This window comes from Tauraco erythrolophus, chromosome Z (assembly GCF_009769465.1).
Source record: "Tauraco erythrolophus isolate bTauEry1 chromosome Z, bTauEry1.pri, whole genome shotgun sequence".
NCBI classification, from domain to species: domain Eukaryota; kingdom Metazoa; phylum Chordata; class Aves; order Musophagiformes; family Musophagidae; genus Tauraco; species Tauraco erythrolophus.
This window is the reverse complement of record NC_141496.1, coordinates 32,675,663-32,695,491: the sequence shown is the minus strand read 5'-3', so window position 1 is coordinate 32,695,491 and position 19,829 is coordinate 32,675,663. Positions and strand designations below refer to the sequence as shown.

At 39.4% G+C, this 19,829-nt stretch overlaps 1 protein-coding gene across 4 annotated transcripts in view; it reads right to left on the bottom strand.

The window, feature by feature from the left end:
• Positions 1-673: 673 nt before the first annotated feature.
• The window catches only part of SMARCA2 (SWI/SNF related BAF chromatin remodeling complex subunit ATPase 2), a 126,578-nt gene continuing 107,422 nt past the window's right edge, over positions 674-19,829 (bottom strand). For all 4 annotated transcript variants that reach the window (XM_086628695.1, XM_086628697.1, XM_086628696.1 and 1 more), the window contains 5 exons: positions 9,943-10,048; positions 8,623-8,724; positions 4,602-4,734; positions 2,328-2,470; positions 674-1,582 (listed from right to left, as the gene is read on the bottom strand). In XM_086628695.1, coding sequence (XP_086484821.1) covers positions 1,547-1,582; positions 2,328-2,470; positions 4,602-4,734; positions 8,623-8,724; positions 9,943-10,048 — 520 coding nt within the window. In that variant the 3' untranslated portion in view covers positions 674-1,546. The remainder of the gene's footprint in view (positions 1,583-2,327; positions 2,471-4,601; positions 4,735-8,622; positions 8,725-9,942; positions 10,049-19,829) is intronic.

Sequence of the window (19,829 nt, the reverse complement as noted above, 5' to 3'; positions counted from 1 at the left end):
ACTGAGACAAGAGAATGTGAAGCAGTTAACATACTGCAAGGCAGTATAAAGAGATGTCATGTAGACACATACTGAGAAACAGTTCAGATAACAAAGAAATGTTCTGTTTACAAATCAACTTCTAGGCTTGCACGTTTTCTACTCAATACATGTTCAAATCTAAGAGGTTTCGATTTCCCAGGGTAGCAACATTAACTATAGATATGTAGTCCAAATGTTTACGTTATGACATCTTAGTGCATCACAACTCTGATACTTCAAGATAATACGTCAATAAACTGACTTACAGGTAGGCTGACTGCCTAATTGTATTCATGCCCACTGCGGCCTGTGGACATACCTTTCCTGAAAGAAAAACAAATGTTTATTTTATTGCTTAATCAATTCAATTGTAATTAGGTAATGAACTATACTTTTACTTCAAGGTATTATTTTATTATTCCTATTTTAACATGTATTGCATATCTTCTCTCCGTCTATGAAGATACTTCTATGGTATCTGAAGGAGTTCTTGTTTTACGTTCAGGGCAGACCACAGTGGACCTTCTCTACAGGAGATATTCCTGCCCTCTCAACCCTACTATAAAAAGATTTTTGCGGAACTCGTAACACAAAGCTTCATCTATTGAGCTAAATTATCTCTTTATTAGGAAAGCACCAACACCACATTCTTCAAAATTACTGGAGTTTTATTTGCCTCAGGCTTATGACTTGCAACCAAAGACATTGTGCAAAGAAAGCAAAGATTAAGTACACTTTAGGGAAAAGGTGATAATCCACATTGGTAACACAGAAGATCAGTCTGATGAAAGAAGCCATCCATTACACTATATAGATTGCAATATTCAATAGCATTTTTTTAACCCAACTTTTTTAATTGAGGAAAAAAAAGAAGTTAAGCAAAGTTTACAGTAGACATAAATTTGATACAATTTAAAAAGCATTTTTCTGAAGATCGTCAAGCGTAAAGTGGAAAAACATATATGGGACAAGGTGGATGAAGGCTAACTACTGTACATTTATAAGCTATTAAACAAAGTTGCATATATGTACCACAGTGTAAAAAACAATACAGAACAAATAAAAATTTTGAAAACTGCCTGATGAAAAATAAAATAACCAGTGGCTTTTAATGGCTTCTCCTGGTTATCAATGCTACAAAATACTTTTTTTTTTTGTCTTTCTGATGCCACTGAAAAACATCCTATCAAATGATAAAACCAGGCACAATCAAACCATTACCGAGTTAAAACCAGTCCATAGAAATATACTATCAACCCACATTTTCCATTAAAAGCTTTTTTTTGTTGCTTTGTTTTTAAATCTTTTGAGGCCCATTTGGTCACAATATGTTACATTTTTTTCCTTTTTTACACCATGATATCATATGTTTGTCTGGCACTATCCTAAAGCTAATTTATAGAGAATGAGAATACAGAAACAACCCAATGTCTATTTGACAAAATGAATTCACTGGGTGTAAAATAGGAGAAGGGAGAAGAGAAGGGGAAGGGATCAGTTCTGCCAAGAAAATAAACCCTATGGATCACTCATCATCACTTCCGCTTGCTTCCGACTGGTCCTAGAGGTAAGAGACACAAGACAAGTCAGAAATTCTTTACCAGCTATTCTGTGAAATTTGTTAAAGAAGGAAAAACAAAGAAAGTAAAAGGAAGAAAAACTACAATTAAACTGACAAATCAAGATAGCCTTAAGAAAGTTACTATGTTATCTAATATTCCTTTTTCATAGAATGGTTTGGGTTGGAAAAGACCTTAAAGATCATCTAGTTCCAACCCTACCGCCGTGGGCAGGGACACCTTCCACTAGATCAGGTTGCTCAAAGCCTTTCATGACATTTCACTTAATTGCTGTAGGCTTCTGCAGAGAAGGAAAGACACAGACTCAGGAAACACCAGATGTTTCTACCCAGACACTTAAAAACAACTGGGAAAAGGTCTGTTTTCATTTGTTGCAACAGCAGAAGCACTCATCAGAAAAAAAAAAAAAAAAAAAGAAAAACCTAAGAGTTTTTCATGTGTGGACAAAAGCAAAGAGACCATAAAGTTTAAAGATTCAATGAAAGTAAGAACAGCTCCAAGAAATAAGCTCGAAATTTCTTAAGACTTCTTGTCTTTCAGCACTGGGACCAGATCTCATAAGCACACCCAGATACAGTTAACACCCCTGCCCAATTCTCTCAAGATAATCCATACAGATTAAAAATGTGCTTGAGCATGAATAGATGAGAATTCTGACAGCAAGCAGGACAGGGGAGAGATGCAATCACTGCAACCACTTCCACAGTCTCAGTGAACAAAACTTACATTTTCATCTTGATCCTCATCACTATCATCATCACTCACAACAGGCTTGGCTTTTGCTCGGCTCTGCCTCTTCTTGCCTTTTCCCTTCTCCCGACTTTTCTCATCCTTCTTATTTAGCTTGATTTTGACTTTCACAGATTTTGCTGCAAAAAGTTAAACAGTATACATCACCTTTTAAACGCTGTCTCTGTTCACAGAAATTCAACCCTGGTAGCAGCCTGAAAACATATTCCCATCTGTTCTTTATTTGGACTGCGGAACAATGAAGCAGAGGTATTTGCTTTTATTTCTCTACTTCTTGATAGTTTTAACAGCAATTTGTATTAAACTATAAAGAACAACTTCAAGTTGACCATGTGCATCTTCTTTTCATTCTCAGAATGCATGGTACCTACAGGTAGTATATATAGTACTGTTAGAAGATATACATCTAAAAATATCTTCTTCCTTGCACATAGACATGTTTATCCTTTAAACACTATGTGGAGGTGACTGGCAAGTTTTGAATTGACACCTTTCTGAAGAACATGTTGAACTCCTGATTCATGTTGAATTCCTGATTCCAAAATATCCACTCACTTCCGTATGAACTGTTAAAAGTCGTACACTTTGCACATCCATGAGACGTACATGGAGGAGTAGCTCAGGGCCAAGTATTACAGTTTCTGGAACCAGACAGATGGGGAAGCTGGAAAGTATGGCTAGAGTGGTGGTAAATGGGACTAAATCCGGCTGGAGGCCGGTCACCAGTGGGGTTCCCCAGGGCTCAGTGCTGGGTCCGGTTCTGTTTAACATCTTTATCAATGACCTGGATGAGGGGATTGAATGTACCCTCAGTAAATTTGCGGACGACACCAAACTGGGAGGCTGTGTCGATCTGCTCGAGGGTAGGGAGGCCCTTCAGAGGGATTTGAACAGGCTGGATCGTTAGGCTGAGGCCAATGGCATGAGCTTTAATAAGGCCAAGTGCAGAGTCCTTCACTTGGGGTATAAAAACCCCAAGCATCGCTATAGGCTCGGAGAAGAGTGGCTGGAGAGCTGCCTGGCGGAGAAGGACCTGAGGGTGTTGGTTGACTACCGGCTTGATATGAGCCAGCAGTGTGCCCAGGTGGCCAAGAAGGCCAATGGGATACTGGCATGTATCAAGAATAGTGTGACCAGCAGGAACAGGGAAGTGATCCTGCCCCTGTACTCAGCACTGGTGAGGCCGCACCTGGAATATTGTGTCCAGTTTTGGGCCCCTCGCTTTAAGAGAGATATTGAGCTCCTGGAGCGGGTCCAAAGAAGGGCGACTAAACTGGTCAAGGGGCTGGAAAATAAAACTTATGAGGAGTGGCTAAGGGAGTTGGGGCTGTTTAGCCTGGACAAGAGGAGGCTGAGGGGAGATCTGATTACAGTCTACAAATACTTGAGAAGGGATGGTGGGGAGGTAGGGGAGGGTCTCTTTACATTAGTGATGGGTGATAGGACAAGAGGAAATGGGTATAAGCTTAGCCAGGGGAGATTCAGGTTGGATGTTAGAAAGTATTTCTTCTCTGAAAGGGTTGTCAGCCACTGGAATAGGCTGCCCAGGGAGGTGGTTGAGTCCCCATCCCTGGATGCGTTTAAGAAAAGGGTGGATGAACTACTTAGGGATATGGTTTACTGGGGGATTAGGGACGGTTGGACTGGATGATCTCTAAGGTCTTTTCCAACCTAGAAATCTACGAAATCTATGTATTGGGTGGCAGAAAGAGGAATGAAGGGATCCCTCCTTTTTCACTGTATCATGTTTCTGAGTCTGCAGGGACTGAATGAGTGTTACTTCCAGCTTCTGAAACAATCAGAGTTTCACTTAGTCCTTGTCGCACTGAAGAATATTTGCAACATCTTCTGGTTCTTAACCAGGTGATGAGTTTTAGATGTCACACCATGCCTGGAGGTTGACCACCCATGGATAAAGACTGTCCTTTCCAGGAACTTCTATTTATAAATAACATGAACAAGACCAGAAGGGTTTATAAAGACTCATGGCCAGTCAGATCTGCTTCCACAAAGCACCTCTATGATTTGCATCTGGCTTAAAAATAGTTTACTATACTCTAAGACGTGTAGCCAGAATACACAACCAAAACACTTAAACTCAATGTTAATATCTAGACCAGCAAACTTAGCAAGAAGTTAATTTCACCAACGGAAAATAGAACCTTATAATCAGTCTCCATTCAGAAACTGGAAAACCTCCCCTTCCATCCCCAGATGTACTTGCTTTTCAGTATTTAGCAGGGGACTCACATTCTGATTCTGATTCTTCTTCTTCCTCATCATCTTCGTCGTCATTGCTTTCATCCTCGCTTTCTTCTTCTTTGGCAATCTTCTGTCGTGCGCTTTTGAACACAGACTGAAGAACAATAGAATCCTCATAGATCTACAGTATGAATACAAACCTCTGTCAGAACAGTAAAGTCAAGCAATATCAAAAATTCACACAGAATAGATCTTAATTTCCAGTGCAAACCCACAGAGTATATGGCCCTTTCAAATACTGAGTAACAATGTTCGTTGCATGAATTTTACAAGAAATGCCAACATTAATTTTTCATGCATATGCAAATGAAAAAATTTGTCAATAGCAAGTCACAAAAATACAACTTTTAAAATGTATTACATCTAAAATGTCCAGTTAGAGTGTTTTTCTTATTGTTTTTATTACCACAGGAAATACTGTGTATTTTCATTAGAGTGCAACAGCCTTGAAAAACTGCCAAAGCAACAGACTTCAGCAGTAAGCACCTTAATTAAAAATGGGTTATAATCTAGCAATACAGTTAATAATGACAAATGGCTAACTCTCATGTTAAGTATCCTTAGTTTTTTCTGAAATCCTGAGTGGCTACGAGGAAAATAATTTATACCAAGCAGCTCATTCCTTCCTTCCTCTCAGATTTAAAAAGACTGAAAAAAAGATAACAATCAGTGCTTGTTCTGAACTTAGCATCTGTTCTCAAATGTTCTGTAGCTTGCTAAGTATCTTGGGTACATCAGATTTTCTTTTTAACCTCAAGTATGAGAGGACTCTAAAGAGTAAAAGGACTACATTTGGCTTGTAACACACTTCTTAGATTTAAAAAACTTTTTGTCCTTCTGAGTATCTTGGACTTCACAATCATCTTAACGAATGAGCTTGTACATTTTGTTTTGTAAAACATCAGAAGCTAAGCACTAAGACAATTCAGCACTAGACAATTAAGAATAGTTAACAGAAGTGTACAGAGTCATAGAGCATATTTGGTTTTATCATCATCATCACTTGAACTACCTCGGCTGTCATACTACTCCTCTGGTAGTTTACCGACTTTCTTGTGCAAAGGGACACTGGGCATCTGTGAGAAAGATAAGGGAAGGATTTTGGGCTGCCATTATACAATTGTATGTTAAAACTTTATGTTAGAAAAACTGCCTCTCACTGCAGATTTTTCCTCATTCTGTAAATACTGCCGTGTTTTTTGTTACGAGATGTTTGACTGCTCTTGACTATGGTAAAATTTCTTGTCATACATAAAATGATCATGAATGTTTTGAAAAGGGTTTTCTCCTTCTCATTGTCTTATGACATTAGCGGGCTGAGAGACCCCACAGTGTCCCTCCTCCAAGTCAATATTGACTTTCTCTTATACCTACGTCTTTTCAATTCAGCTATTAACAGAAGTCCCTCAAGTTCCTTCTGAGGACCATTTACTTTTCTTATCACAGAATGATAGAATGGGTTGGAAGAGACCTTAAAGATCATCTTCACAGCCCTCCTCTGGATCCACTCCAACAGGTCCAGATCCTTCTTATGTATATGCTTAGCACAGAATTAAGGACACGTACAATATTATATTTTTTTAATGCTGGTGACTACATATTTAAAGCATCACTGTGACCCAGACTTTTACGCAGAATTTCATATGGAAATAAAGAGTTTTTAAAAATTATTTTAACCTTCTTAATGTGATTTGTAATATTCAATATCTACTTTGATCCAAAAAAAAAAACTGGGGCTGCTTCAGGAAAAGCTGTGCAAATAAAAGTTTTATTATTTCTACCAAAATCCAATTCCAACAGGTTTCAAAAAATGAAGTAGCAATGACAGTGGAACTTCCTTCAAAAAGGGAGAAGCAATGACAACAGAACTTCATGACAAATGACAACTTTCATGACAAATCTTCTGTTTCAAAAGACACATACCACTTTTAACCCCTTAAATGCCTGTGTTTCATTTGACCATTACAACATCAAAAACTTTTCAAGTTGCTGAGGTTGCATTGAGGTCAAAGTCTGTTTCTCCTTGAAAACCTCTTTTAAGGTTCCAGCTCAGATGGAAGTGCTTTGTTCCAAGGAAAAGCAGCGTGCATCATACCAACAGAACACAAACACAGAATTTCACTTGAAGTTACTGTGTGCTTAAATAACTACCTGAATCAGCCTTTTGAGTTTGGGTGCATAAGCAAATAATCTAGTTTATGGAAGTGAACTGATATGTCAGAGCAAAAGTGGATCCAAACTATTTCAAAGATCAGGAGGTAGCCTTAAAACCTGAAGGACTGCTGCACAAGTGGGCCGCTATTCACTGGAAATCAAAATGTTTGGTATGAGAACTTACCAGAAAGAAACCTAAAAAAAAAATCTTAGATATGAGTTATTTGGGCTTTATACTATAAAAAGTAATACTAGCTCTGGTAATTAATGTTGGTACACTAGAATGGAAAATAATACTGCAACACACTGATACGGGTTGGGTTATTTCCAAACAGAGCAGCAACATCTACTGAATATTTCTATCCACTCAGGATTTTTCCTGTCAATTCTACCACCTCTGCCTAACAAGAGATCAGTTTCCCATTAGCAACTTGAGTCATTCTGATGACAATAATTTCACTATTTTTTGCATTTAGCTACTGATTTTTCTTTGCTTCTTTTTGCCTCCTCTACCAACTTTTACCATTTTCTAAAGTTTCGTGATACTTTTTGGTATTAGCTTTCCTTCACCTTTTCTTTTTTTTTTTTGCATTTGTTATCATTAGATATTTGTAACTGTTTTACTGCTATGTGACTAAGCAGTAAACTGGCAATTTACATTTGGACGCGTAGCAAAATTTTGTCCCACGCTTCCTATAATCATTACTTTTCTTACTAAAAGATTTTTTAGCGGATTTACTTATAGGTTGTTTCCATATAACTGAAGACATAAAAATACCGCACGTACATGTTACAGAAAACATTTTCTGTCTCCAGACAGCAAAAATAATTACAAAATGATGAGCTGTATTCAACAATCCTTCATCATTAACTACATGCTCATTTTAATTCTCAAATTTTAATATCATCTCCCCAGCTTAGCTAAGGGTCATCAGTAAGGTTTAGGAATTTGAAGGATGTATTAGTATTGGCAACATCAGCCTTTTGCTTACTTTTACTTAGGTTTCTTTTAACATCATTTTTTTTCCTCTTGCACATTACAGAAGTTGTGTTCACGTTGTCTGTTTCAGTTTCATATTGTGTTTGCATCACACTATTTGCACCTCATCTATAAAAATAATTAGCCAAGACTATGTTTCACTGTATTGTGAGACAACTTTCTTATCTGTCATCCAGATTTTGTCGTCCCTCCTTTTGTGTCACTGTCCTGTTCTGAACTCACAGCACTGAACACGTTCATATGTGTGAAACATCTGTTTGAGATGAGAGATTTTGCCTTCTAAACCTAAAACTCATCTGGGATTTATTATTACTATCTCTTAAAATGGACAATGATCTTTCAACATTTTAAAAAAAAAAAAATTTGGTACCAGAGGGTTCAGAGAGTATAAAGCTTCATACACAATGTTTTACTGCTGGACAAATCTTGAATTTTTATCTTCCGTTAGCAGAAGTGAAGAGTTCACTGTGAAGTATTTCCCCAACACTCTGTCCTAAGCTGTCCTGTTACATCTGCTCCTTCTGTCATCCACTGTGGCAAATCCCAGCAGATGTATCACTCTGCACGCACTGCCCTTTACCACAGATTCAAACAGTCTTTCAGCAGCTCTAAACTACACACAGATCAGAAAAAACTCATCTCAGAATTAGAGTAAAAAACAACTTCTCTGCATGCACACACTGCAGCTGTGTCCAGTGGATTCTGGATGATTCTAAGGATCTGGGTATTTTTCTCTATTCAAAGTAAGAACTAAAACACTGGGTTTATATACATAATATAATGATCCACAAGCACTGAAAACATTACATAGGGGAAAACCTGGATATTTATTAACACAAAGTGGTTCATTCAGACCTGTGATCCCTCCAAATTGAATGTCTGAGCATTGTGACACAGCAACATGACATCCTTCTCCAAGTCCCCAAGACTCCGATACTTATGGTTGCGAATTCTTTCCTGTTGCATTTGTTGAAGAAATGAAGAGAAGTATGGATGGGTAGTAGTGCAGAAAGAAAAAGAGCAGACAGGACACTGAATTAATGTTTGATTTCAATGTATTAAAAGCTTTCTCTTTAAAAATTTTACCTAACCATCAAGACAAGTATCTGTTTAAAACAAAGAAAGTCTTAAAATGAATTGTTAACATATTACTCAAAAAAATACACCAGGGTAAAACAGTAAAAATTACGCAATTGCTGTGTGAACCGGAAAGGAAAAAAGCAACAGAAATGGAGCTCTTCTGGTATAAGGAGTTGCAGTTTCTTCTTTCTAGCACAGAAACAAAATAAGCTATGACATGTATAATAGTCATAATGTTACAGTATCAGTTAATGTGTAACAAGCTACCTAAACCCCATCTGTCAAACTGTGTTTGGACCTGACCTGGCTGTTCCAAGATGAGATGCTAGTTTAGGGATGCACCTCTGCTATGAAGACAGGCTGAGAGAGTTGGGGCTGTTCAGCCTGGAGAAGAGAAGGCTCCGGGGTGATCTTATTGCAGCCTTTCAGTACCTAAAGGGGGCCTACAGGAAAGCTGGAGAGGGACTTTTTACAAGGGCATGTAGCGATAGGACAAGGGGCAATGGATTTAAACTGAAAGGGGAGATTTCGATTAGATATAAGGAAGAAAATTTTTACATTGAGGGTGGTGAGGCACTGGAACAGGTTGCCCAGAGAAGTTGTGGATGCCCCATCCCTGGAAGTGTTCAAGGCCAGGTTGGATGAAGCTTTGGGCAATCTGATGTAGTGGAGGATTTCTCTGCCCATGGCAGGGGGGTTGAAACTAGATGATCTTTAAGGTCCCTTCCAACCCCAACCATTCTATGATTCTGTGTTCCCCTAGAACCATTACACCTTCACAAACACTGTGTTTTTTACCAAAGATGTGCTTATAGATTCACAATTAGGTCTTTGTGAAAAAGACACTGAGATGTCATCTCTGAAAGTGTCATTCATGTCACACTGCTACGTTTTGATTTGACTTTAAAGTAACAGTGATATTCTGCAATACACACTAAACAAAATTTCTAACAAGGTGTGTAACAATATTTAAAATCTAAGCCACAAATACAGGTACGCACTGTTCATGCTGTAATTTTAACGACAACTTCACGCTCATCCTTCTGTGTAACAAAAAGGAATGGCGGAATTTCCACTTCCAAAAAAGGTTCTTACCTTTATCTTTTTGAAGTCCACTGGTTTCCTAATCAATTCATAATACTCTGGTAATTCTTTCCTGGATGGGAGCTGAATGAAGACTTCACTTAGCTGCCGTCCTGAACTGTTGAGAAAAACAAACCCACAATGGAAAGAATTACTAAAACTTTCTCTGAAAAAACACATACACATATACAATCTAATCATATGAAAAAAAGAAAAATTTTTCTTTCAAAGAATTAGAAATTGAACCCTGGTCTGATTCTTTAATTTGGTACAGATAATTAATTTACAATTTAAAACACATTTTTTGTGCTGTTGTCCTAACATATTACCATCACTATAGGATCGTATGTGTAGGAGGCTTTATGGAAGAGGATTAGGAATTGAATCCGAATTCCATAATGGTTTGCTGAGTACAGTCCTACCCTTTTCTCAGTTTTGTTTTATAACTTCTAGCAAGTGTTCCTCCTCTTATCTTCTTCTTAGTCATTTTATAGTTGTTTTGTACCTCCTCATCACAGCAAACCATTTGTTAATACTGGTTTCCATCATACCAGATGCTGATTGCTATCAGACTAACTAGATGTCACAACAATAAAAAAAATAATAACTTCCACTAATGACTGTTACGTTTCTGGGAAGATCATTGTAACTGTATTGAAAATCACTACTGACATTTGTACTTCTTCAGTCATCTGAAATAAAATGATGGGTTATCTAAAAACCTTTCATACTCTAGGAACATTGCCTATTGCAGGTGTCCAGAACTTCTAAGATTTCCAGATTTCCCATGTTCATCCTTTATTAATAGCTATTTTAACACTGCCAAATTGAGGTGTTTACTAAATATTCTTATTTGTGGATTCTCACATATCATAGAATCATAGAATGGTTTGGGTTGGAAGGGACCTTAAAAAGATCATCTACTTAAAGATCAACCCCACTGCGCAGAGACACCTTCCCCAATATCAGGTTGCCCAAAGCCTCATCCAACCTGGCCAACACTTCCAGGGATGGGGCATCCACAACTTCTCTGGGCAACCTGTTCCAGTGCCTCACCACCATCTAAATCTCCCCTCTTTCAATTTAAAGCCATTGCCCCTGTCCTATCACTACACGTCTTCATAAAAAGTCCCTCTCCAGCTTTCTTGTAGGTCTCCTTTAGGCTATGGAAGACTACTATAAGATCACCCAGGAGCCTTTTCTTCTCCAGCCTGAACAACCTCAACTCTCTCATCCTTTCCTCACAGCAGAGGTGCTCCAGCCCTCTGATCATTTTTGTGGCCCTCCTCTGGACTTGCTCCAACAGGTCCACGTCCTTGTGTTGAGGGCCTCAGAGCTGAATGCAGTACTGCAGGTGGGGGTCTCATGAGAGCAGAGCAGAGGGGCAGAATCACTTCCGGAGCTCGACCTGATGGCAACACTCCTTTTGATGCAGCCCAGGATATGGCTGGCTTTCTGGGCTGCCAGTGCACATTGCCGACTCATCTTGAGCTTCTCATCAACCAACACCCCCAGGTACTTCTCCTCCAGACTGCTCTCAATCCATTCTCTGCCCAGCCTCTACTTGTGCTTGGGATTGCCCTGACTCACATGCAGGACCTTGTTGAACTTCATGAGGTTCACATGGGCCCACCTCTGAAGCCTGTCAAGGTCCCTCTGGATGGCATCCCTTCCCTCCAGTGTGTCCACACCACCACACAGCTTGGTGTCGTCAGCAAACTTGCTGAGGGTGCACTCAATTCCATTGTCCATGTCACCAACAAAGATGTTAAATACCACCAGCCCTAGTACTAACCCCTGGAGAACACTACTCGTCACTGGCCTCCACTTGGACATTGAGCCATTTACCACAACTCTTTGAGTGCGACCATCCAGCCAATGGCTATCAGATCTATGGCTATAGCAATGGCTATATGGCTATATCACAGCTATAAGTCACGTGGAGAAAAATACATTGATGGCACTTACAGGCTTAGTCTTTTTTTTTTTTTCCCCCTGGGTGTGTGTCACTTTTCTCGAAGTAGCAGAAAAAAGCTCTGCTGAGAGGAACTGTAATTCACTTCACATAGCATTCACAAGCATTTCCCAGCCCACATTCACATGCTTCCTTCTCTCACAGCTACTCTAAAAAGGCCCTGTTTTCTCATTTGCATCTTTGGATGGTAAATCAGGGGTAACAAACCTTCATAGGAGTTGGGGAAGAACTCTGCCAAGTCCTGGTCTCTACCTGAGTTTCTCTCTTGCAGTCACCCTCCACAGTAGTGTGGGATCTTATCAGACACATTAAACTAACACGGAATTGAAGGTTAACTGAAGCAATTCTGCCAAGGAGAATAAGGAGGATAAAAAGCATAGAACAGCTCTGCCCTTCATGAAAGTCATGAATGCCTGCTGTATCTTAGGCATTTCTTAATGCCTGAAATCGCATCTGTATTTGAGGAAATACTATTTTTCTTATGGACCTGACAGACCAATGAACAAGCAGGAATAAACAATTTCCTCATTTCCCAAGCAGCTGTTGCTCACCTAACCCAAGATTTTCTTTTTGGCATCTGTTTAGTCCTGGGACTCTGCTGCTCCTTATATACGTTGCATCAGAGAGGACAATAATGTAAACATTCTAATCACAGCTTGTTAATCAGTGTTGTTCAACTTGGGCGCCAACTGGCAGCTAGAGAATTTTTCCATCCAATGCAAATCTAGAAACCAAACGCCTCTGTCTCATTCTGGTAACTTTTGTCTGACTCGCAGCACCAGAAGCCGTTCCCCTTGCCTGCCTACCCGTAACTGCCAGGCTGCCTCCCAGATTACAAGAAGCTTATGGCACATGCACGAACACACTTCTGGGTGCTGCTGCTGCACACTGAGACAAGGTGGCATGCTGTGCATCTCTGCCGGGGAAGGGGAGAGTGAAGCCATCTACCCCACACAGCTGTTGGGACAAATGCCCTGACAGATGATGTGCACCTCTCACTCCAGATGATTACTAGCAATTTCACCCAACAGATCTAACTTATTTGGGAAGCACTGTCACTGAAACAGAGGAAATAAAAAAATGACCTGGTAACTGTCGTCCCAAGTCTTACTACTTCCCTCTCGTCACTAAATAATTGTGCAACTCGGGCAACTGCACCTCCACCTTTGGTACTGATTCACACCAAAGAGACAAATTCAATACTTTCTTACTTTCTCTGTCAAAGCAAGAGGTGTTTATACTATGGATTTAAAGGCATCAATCTAGTTTACGATTTATGTGAGTGACTATGTCATGCCACATGACAGAACTTGTCTGCACGTCAGACTGCCCTCTCAAAGAGAAACTGGAAGCAATGCAAGGAAAAGCAATGCATTAGGTACATACTACACAACTGACTAAATTAACATGTGTTTCTCCTTTGCAAATTGAGGACTGTACTATTTTTTTCATTAATAAAGAGAAGTGTTGAGCACTCACAGCTGCAACTGAGACGAATGAAACTTGTTCTGAACCTATAGAACACTAAGTACTTCAAGAAATCAGATCTCTGGTGCCCAAATGGTGTCTTAAAATTTAGGTTTCTACTCCTGAATTGCAAAACGAGAATAAAATATTGTGAAAAAAGTTCTGTATCTGCAAAACATTCAGATTCCTTACGAGCATTGTAAAGAAGCCCAGGGGGAATTTGGTCATTCATTAAGTGACCTGTGCCCAACCCTGCATATGTGAGGCCCTGGTCCTGCAGAAAAGCAAAGCAAAGCAAAGCAGTACAGTGTTGCACCGTTACACAGCACACTGTAACACACCTTCCTGAGGGACTCACCTTAGGTTTTCACCCGTTTTCCGCTATTGTATTTTCCGTGTGACATCACAAACTTAATAAAAGTTATTTTAATAAATCTGTGCAATATACTGACACATGATATAGATGTAAGCTAATACTTCAAAAAGTGTGAAAAGTTGCTTTCAAAACTTTGTGCAGTAATAATTTAGATTTACCATACAGAAGGACTGAGTTATCATTGCTGTGTTTTAAACTGCAGCCGCTTTGACAGAAATATCTATTGGAGAAAAATTACTAAACCACTGATGCTGGTGCTGCTTCAGCTACACTTCAGAGTCTAATGACAAATGGAATGATTTAAGCATAAAGGAAACAGCTACTAATAATTTAAATTTAATCAAACTTTAAAACATCTTTAGCATATTTGTCCTCTGAAAAAAGTTCCCAATGACTATATAGCTTTTTATCTCATGGCTTTATAATTTTTTGCCCTCTTTTTATAACCACACACCTAGCCTTATATTGTATTTTAAATTAAAAATATACTAGTAGTAAATTATTAAAGAGCAATATCCTATTTTCAAGATATAAATCTAGCCAACTGTGATTTGTTCACACATTCTATTAACCTAAGAATGCCACAGAAAACCTTCAAGCTTTTGCTTGACATAATTAACTACTGAGAATCATTTCAAGCCATGAAAGAAAAAGCATTAAGGGCATGAAATATGCAACAGACAGAAGACCAGTGCCTGATTTTGTCTATGTCTACGCAGATCAATAACAGCTTATTCTGTTCTATCATTTTTATAGAACCTTCTCTCACAAAGAAATATTATTTTCTGGTCCCTTTGGGTATGTGCATCTATACTGTAAATCAATGTGATCTTTTCTTACATAATCTCAAACGGCTGTGTTGTGGATACAACAGGAGAAAATTAGTAATTATTAATGCAACTCTGATTTTAATCCCTGTCCCCACTTTTGCAATTAGAAAAATAATAATCACAACAACTACTACACAAAAATCATGCGCAGTAAAAAAATCACTTATGGTTGCCTAGCAACTAGCAGGATACGTGCTGAAGGGAAGAAGGACTGGAATAAATTAAGAGACCTGACTGTGAAAGAGCTGCGAGTGACAGTTCACTGCTACTGCATCAGCTCAACACGCTAGTCCTACACATGCTCACATAAAAAATACTTGTATGCTGTGCAAATTCAAAATAATTAAGAAACAACACTGCTTATTTTAAAAAATATTTTTGCTTAAAAAAATATTTGTGCTCAATGTTTCTGATTTTCTCTCATTTTTGTCAAACTGCTCACAAGGTGCACGCAAGCATATATTTCCACTCATTAAGTCAGTATTATCCTCAGTTCAATAAAAGCAGGAACAATTAGGCCTCACTTGTATGAGGCTCCTTTTGTACATCTTCCCTGGCAGCACGCGGCTAGAAGCAAGCTGCCGCTGAGCTGTCAAAAGTAATACTGCTATCAACACCCCTTCTCCTTTGGAATCAAAAGAAGAGACACCTATGAAGCTGAAACTGCAAGAAATTCTCGTATTTCTGGCAAATTTCACACTTAAAACAAATACTGAAATTCAATTTAGAGTAAGCAGAATGAAGAGTCCTGCACGCTTGCCCTAGTCAGAGTGCTCGCAACCAGAACCACAGCATGCAAATTACAACTCCTAATCAAACACAACTCACAAGGACATCTTTAAAAAAAAGCGGGTGTGTGGGAGGAGAACTAAAAGAGCTTACATAGAGAAGTGGTTCCTCTGTATTTAACAACTTCCAACAGTAATTCAGCTATGTAGAGAGGCAATTCATTTTCATTAAATGTAGCACCTCTGGGATAACACATTTAAGAAAGGGAAAAAAAACCTGCACAACAGCAAGTGCAGCCAGAGATAGGAGAAAGAATATGTGAAAGAAATAATTCTGCAGACACCAAGGTCAGTGAACAAGGAAGGAGAGGAAGTGCTCCAGGCACTGGAGTAGAGATTCCCCCACAGCCTGTGGTGAAGACCATGGTGAGGCAGGCTGTCCTTCTGCAGCTCATGGAGGTCCACAGTGGAGCAGAGATCCACCTGCAGTCTGTGGAGGATGCCACGCCAGAGCAAGTGGAAGCCTGAAGGAGGCTGTGACCCTGTGGGAAGCCCATGCTGGAGTAGGCTCCTGGCAGGACCTGTGGACCCCAGTAGAGGGGAGCTCAAGCTGGAGCAGGTTTGCTGGCAGGACTTGTGACCCTGTGGAAAAGACTCACGCTGGAGCAGTTCATGAAGAGCTGCAGCTCGTGGGAAGGACTCACGTTGGAGAAATTTGTGGACAACTGTCTCCTGGGGGAGGGACCCCATGCTGGAGCAGAGGAAGAGTGTGAGGAGTCCTCATTCTGAGGAGGAACAAGCGGCAGAGACACTGTGTGACGAACTGACTGTAACCCCCATTCCCCGTCTCCCTGTGTTACTGGCAGGAGGAAGCAGAGAAACCAGGAGTGAAGTTGAGCCTGGGAAGAAGGGAGGGGTGGGGGGCAGGTGTTCTAAGAATTTGGTTTATTTCTCATTATCTTACTCTGATTTGACTGGCAATAAATTAAACCAATTTCCCCAAGTTGAGTCTGTTTTGCCTGTGATAGTAACTGGCAAGTGATCTCCCCTGTCCTTACCTTGACTCAAGAGCCCTTTGTTGTGTTTTCTCTCCCTTGTCCAGCTGCGGAGGGGAGTGACAGAGCAGCTTTAGTGGATACGTGGTGCCCAGCCAGGGTCAACACACCACAGCATGTTTGATACTCAAGAGTTGGCATAATTAATTACTAGTTAGATTAGTAATGGCTAATTACGTTACTCACCATTTTAGAACAGTTAAGAACTGGCAACTTGAGAAAAGAGCTGGAAATAGTCTGAATAAAATCCTTTTCGCATACAGAGAAAAATACTCTCTCCCTGAGCTATGTCCTGTCAAAATTAGAATAGTATGTGCATGAATTTAAACATCTTGGCTTTAATGATGCACTGATCAAAATGCTAAGCACCACAGACAGGGGAAGTCTCTTGCCAAGGAGGAAACACAGGCAAGGCACAACAACCCCACCCTCCAATTTTCTTACCAGCTTTATTAAAATGTGGTCAATACCCACCTGCTATAGGGAGGAGGCTTTGTGAACTTCACTGTTACACCGTGCAAGTCCTTACTTTAAGCGTCAAGAACAGAGACGAAAGCAGGTGGATCACAAATGAAAATCACTGAATGTAGGAGCGCTATCAGCATCCTGGGACTTTTGAAGTCAGCTGTTGCTATCCAAACAAAGCTAATGCAAACTAGCAGTAGCATCAAACTGGCAGCTAGACAGGAAACATCAAACTCTTCAGCAAGGCAGAAGAGGACAGGGGATTTGTAGGGAAGCTGAAAGATTACAAGGTATAAAGTATCATTCTTTTTCTCCACTTAATTTTAACAATGAGGAAAGGGAAACTACACTTACAGCTTGTCTTTCTCTGAAATCAAAAATAAACAAAAATCTTCAAAAGAAGAAAAACATAGTTTGGGGGACTAAGCCTGCATGTGCATCAAGCAAAATCAGCAGCTGGGGCTCAAACTTGGCATACAAATTCTTTATTCTAAAAAGAACATCTATCTCCAGTAAAATTGTCCCTGCTTCCAAAATACTAAAACATTTAAATTTGACCTACAATTTAATTTACAATTCTGCTTTCTGAAAAAATAACATACATACTTCACATATGATTCTATGATTACCCATTTATATGGGCATTCCTAATTTTAGAGGGAAGGAAAGACAGGTTAAAAGCATCAGAATTAGAAAGGAATGTGACAATAATGCTGGTCTGATGCATTTCAACTTGCTCTCTTCTAAATAGATGGTTTATACTGCAAGATTAGAACAAGGTACAAGGCTGGAAAGGCACCTAAATCTTTGTTTAAGAAGTAATTGCAACAAAATTCCAGAATAAAATGTATTATTGCAAATGGAGTCTGCAAAGATGATGCATATACTTTACACTGGACAATCAGGATCAACTGTGTAACCGGGAAGGTGTTTCCAGGTCCTTGAATCTAGGGCCTTGGTATTGTACACAATCATATAAAAGTTTTTTAATCAAGGAACAAAGCCCAAATCTATCTAGGTATTTCTGCCTCACTATTCCATAAGGAAAGGTTTGAGAACTCTTAGTTAACAACTCAAATATATTCATGAATGTTTACACTCATATAACCTTGTGATCACTATCCTGTATTTTACATATTTCTACACTCTCCCTGCGTTTATGCTTCCCTTCTTTCCCAGGTGAATTTACTGAGAGGAATCATCCTCTCCTCTCAGATCGTGCTGTGTTTGGATAAACAAAGCAACCTGTTTCCTCTTGCAAGACCCTCCCCTTCCCATGCTACTTCTCATTGAAATAATAATTTACACTTGTCTCAGTGTAAACTGATCTTTCTTGAATGGAGAAGTATTCAAGTACTACATATAGCAACTCAGAAGCATTAATGGTGTCACACATAATGGCATACACATATAACAAGTATTTCCTCATCCATACAGGCAATAACGTCAGGGCCAGGATCCTATTTCCTTAGGCCTGGACAATACTGATGGCTCGTAGTTAGCTTTGATCAATAACTTCTTTGCCCAGGTCATTCTTTTTGTGTCAGTTTCACATGATGAGCTTCCAACTCAAATAAAAGTCTCCTAGTTTTAGTCTGTAAGTACCTTATAATGCACTCTGAGGTACTGTATTTCATGCCAGTTCTTTTACTCCAGGCTTAACTGTTTTCAGTCCTCCATTAATACCATCCCAATATTGCTGTTATAAAGCTTTGTATTTTGACTAGGACACTACTCAATTTTAATATATATCATTAATATGATATATGCCAAACCCAATTCTTCAAGAATTTTCATGGTATCTTCTTTCCAATTTAATAGTTAATTTTTAATAGCACCTTCCTTTACATCTTTTTCCTTGTTCTCACCCAGATTAGAGAGCTTACTCATTAGATCTCCTCCTTCTTTCAAATTAGCTTACAATTTTCCTGTGGTACTGTGGGGAACTACAACAGGCCTGCAGATCCCAGACCCGCCGTTCCCAGGACAGAAGAAGAGATTGACCTTGGACAGACTGCTGTGTACCTCTGAAGAGCTGACTACTCCCTGAGAGCTGAATACTCCCTAAGAGCTGGATACTCCCTGAACAGCAGAAACAGAAACAACTTGAGGGTGCTGGGAAAGTCAGGAAACCGTAAGATAAAAAGGAACTGTAAGATAAGGCCTTGGACTAGTTTTTAGACTAACTGCATGCTGTAATGAATTTGGCTTGGAGTATATAGAGCGCGTGATCACCAAACATTCACCAGCCACACATTAAGCTAAGGCGTGTGGACAGCTATAGTTAACCAATCACCTAACTGCTTATGTCGCGTGCACTGCTAGAAATTGTATAAAAAAGTATATAAAACTTGCAATAAAAAGACACTGATAAATTCTACTTGAACCTGTGTCTATCACAGCTGTCTCAACAGTGTTATACAGCAACATGGTACTCTTCACAAATGCTTTACCAAAATCGTAGAACCACAGAATGGTTTGGGTCAGAAGTGACGTTTGAAGATAACCTAGTCCAACTTTCTTGCCATGGGTGGGCAGGGACACCTGCCGCTAGATCAAGTGATTAGAAGTCAGGGATTCTGACCATCTTTTCTATCTTACTTCAGCTTCATTACAGATTTATTCTCCATTCTAAGCCATTACAGATGAAACCTAGATTAACTCAGCTTCACCTATGACGGCAAAGCAGTTTAGAAGAGACAAAAAGACTGCATCTGTAGTACTGCTCTGTTTCTACAGCTGGCAACACATTTTATGGTTTGATACTTAAAGCTGAGTAACAAGAGCACAGGTGCAGTTTAAAAAGGTAGCAGTGAATTCAACACATTTACCTCTTAACAATTTGAAGCACTTACCCTGCAGTTCTTCAAATTGGGGTACAACTATTTGCTTCAAGATTAACAAAGATAAATACAAAGATATGACAATGAAACGTCTATCAACGTGAAGAAAAATTTAAAGCACATCACCCAATACTGGAATCCAAAGCACAGCAGCCTGCAA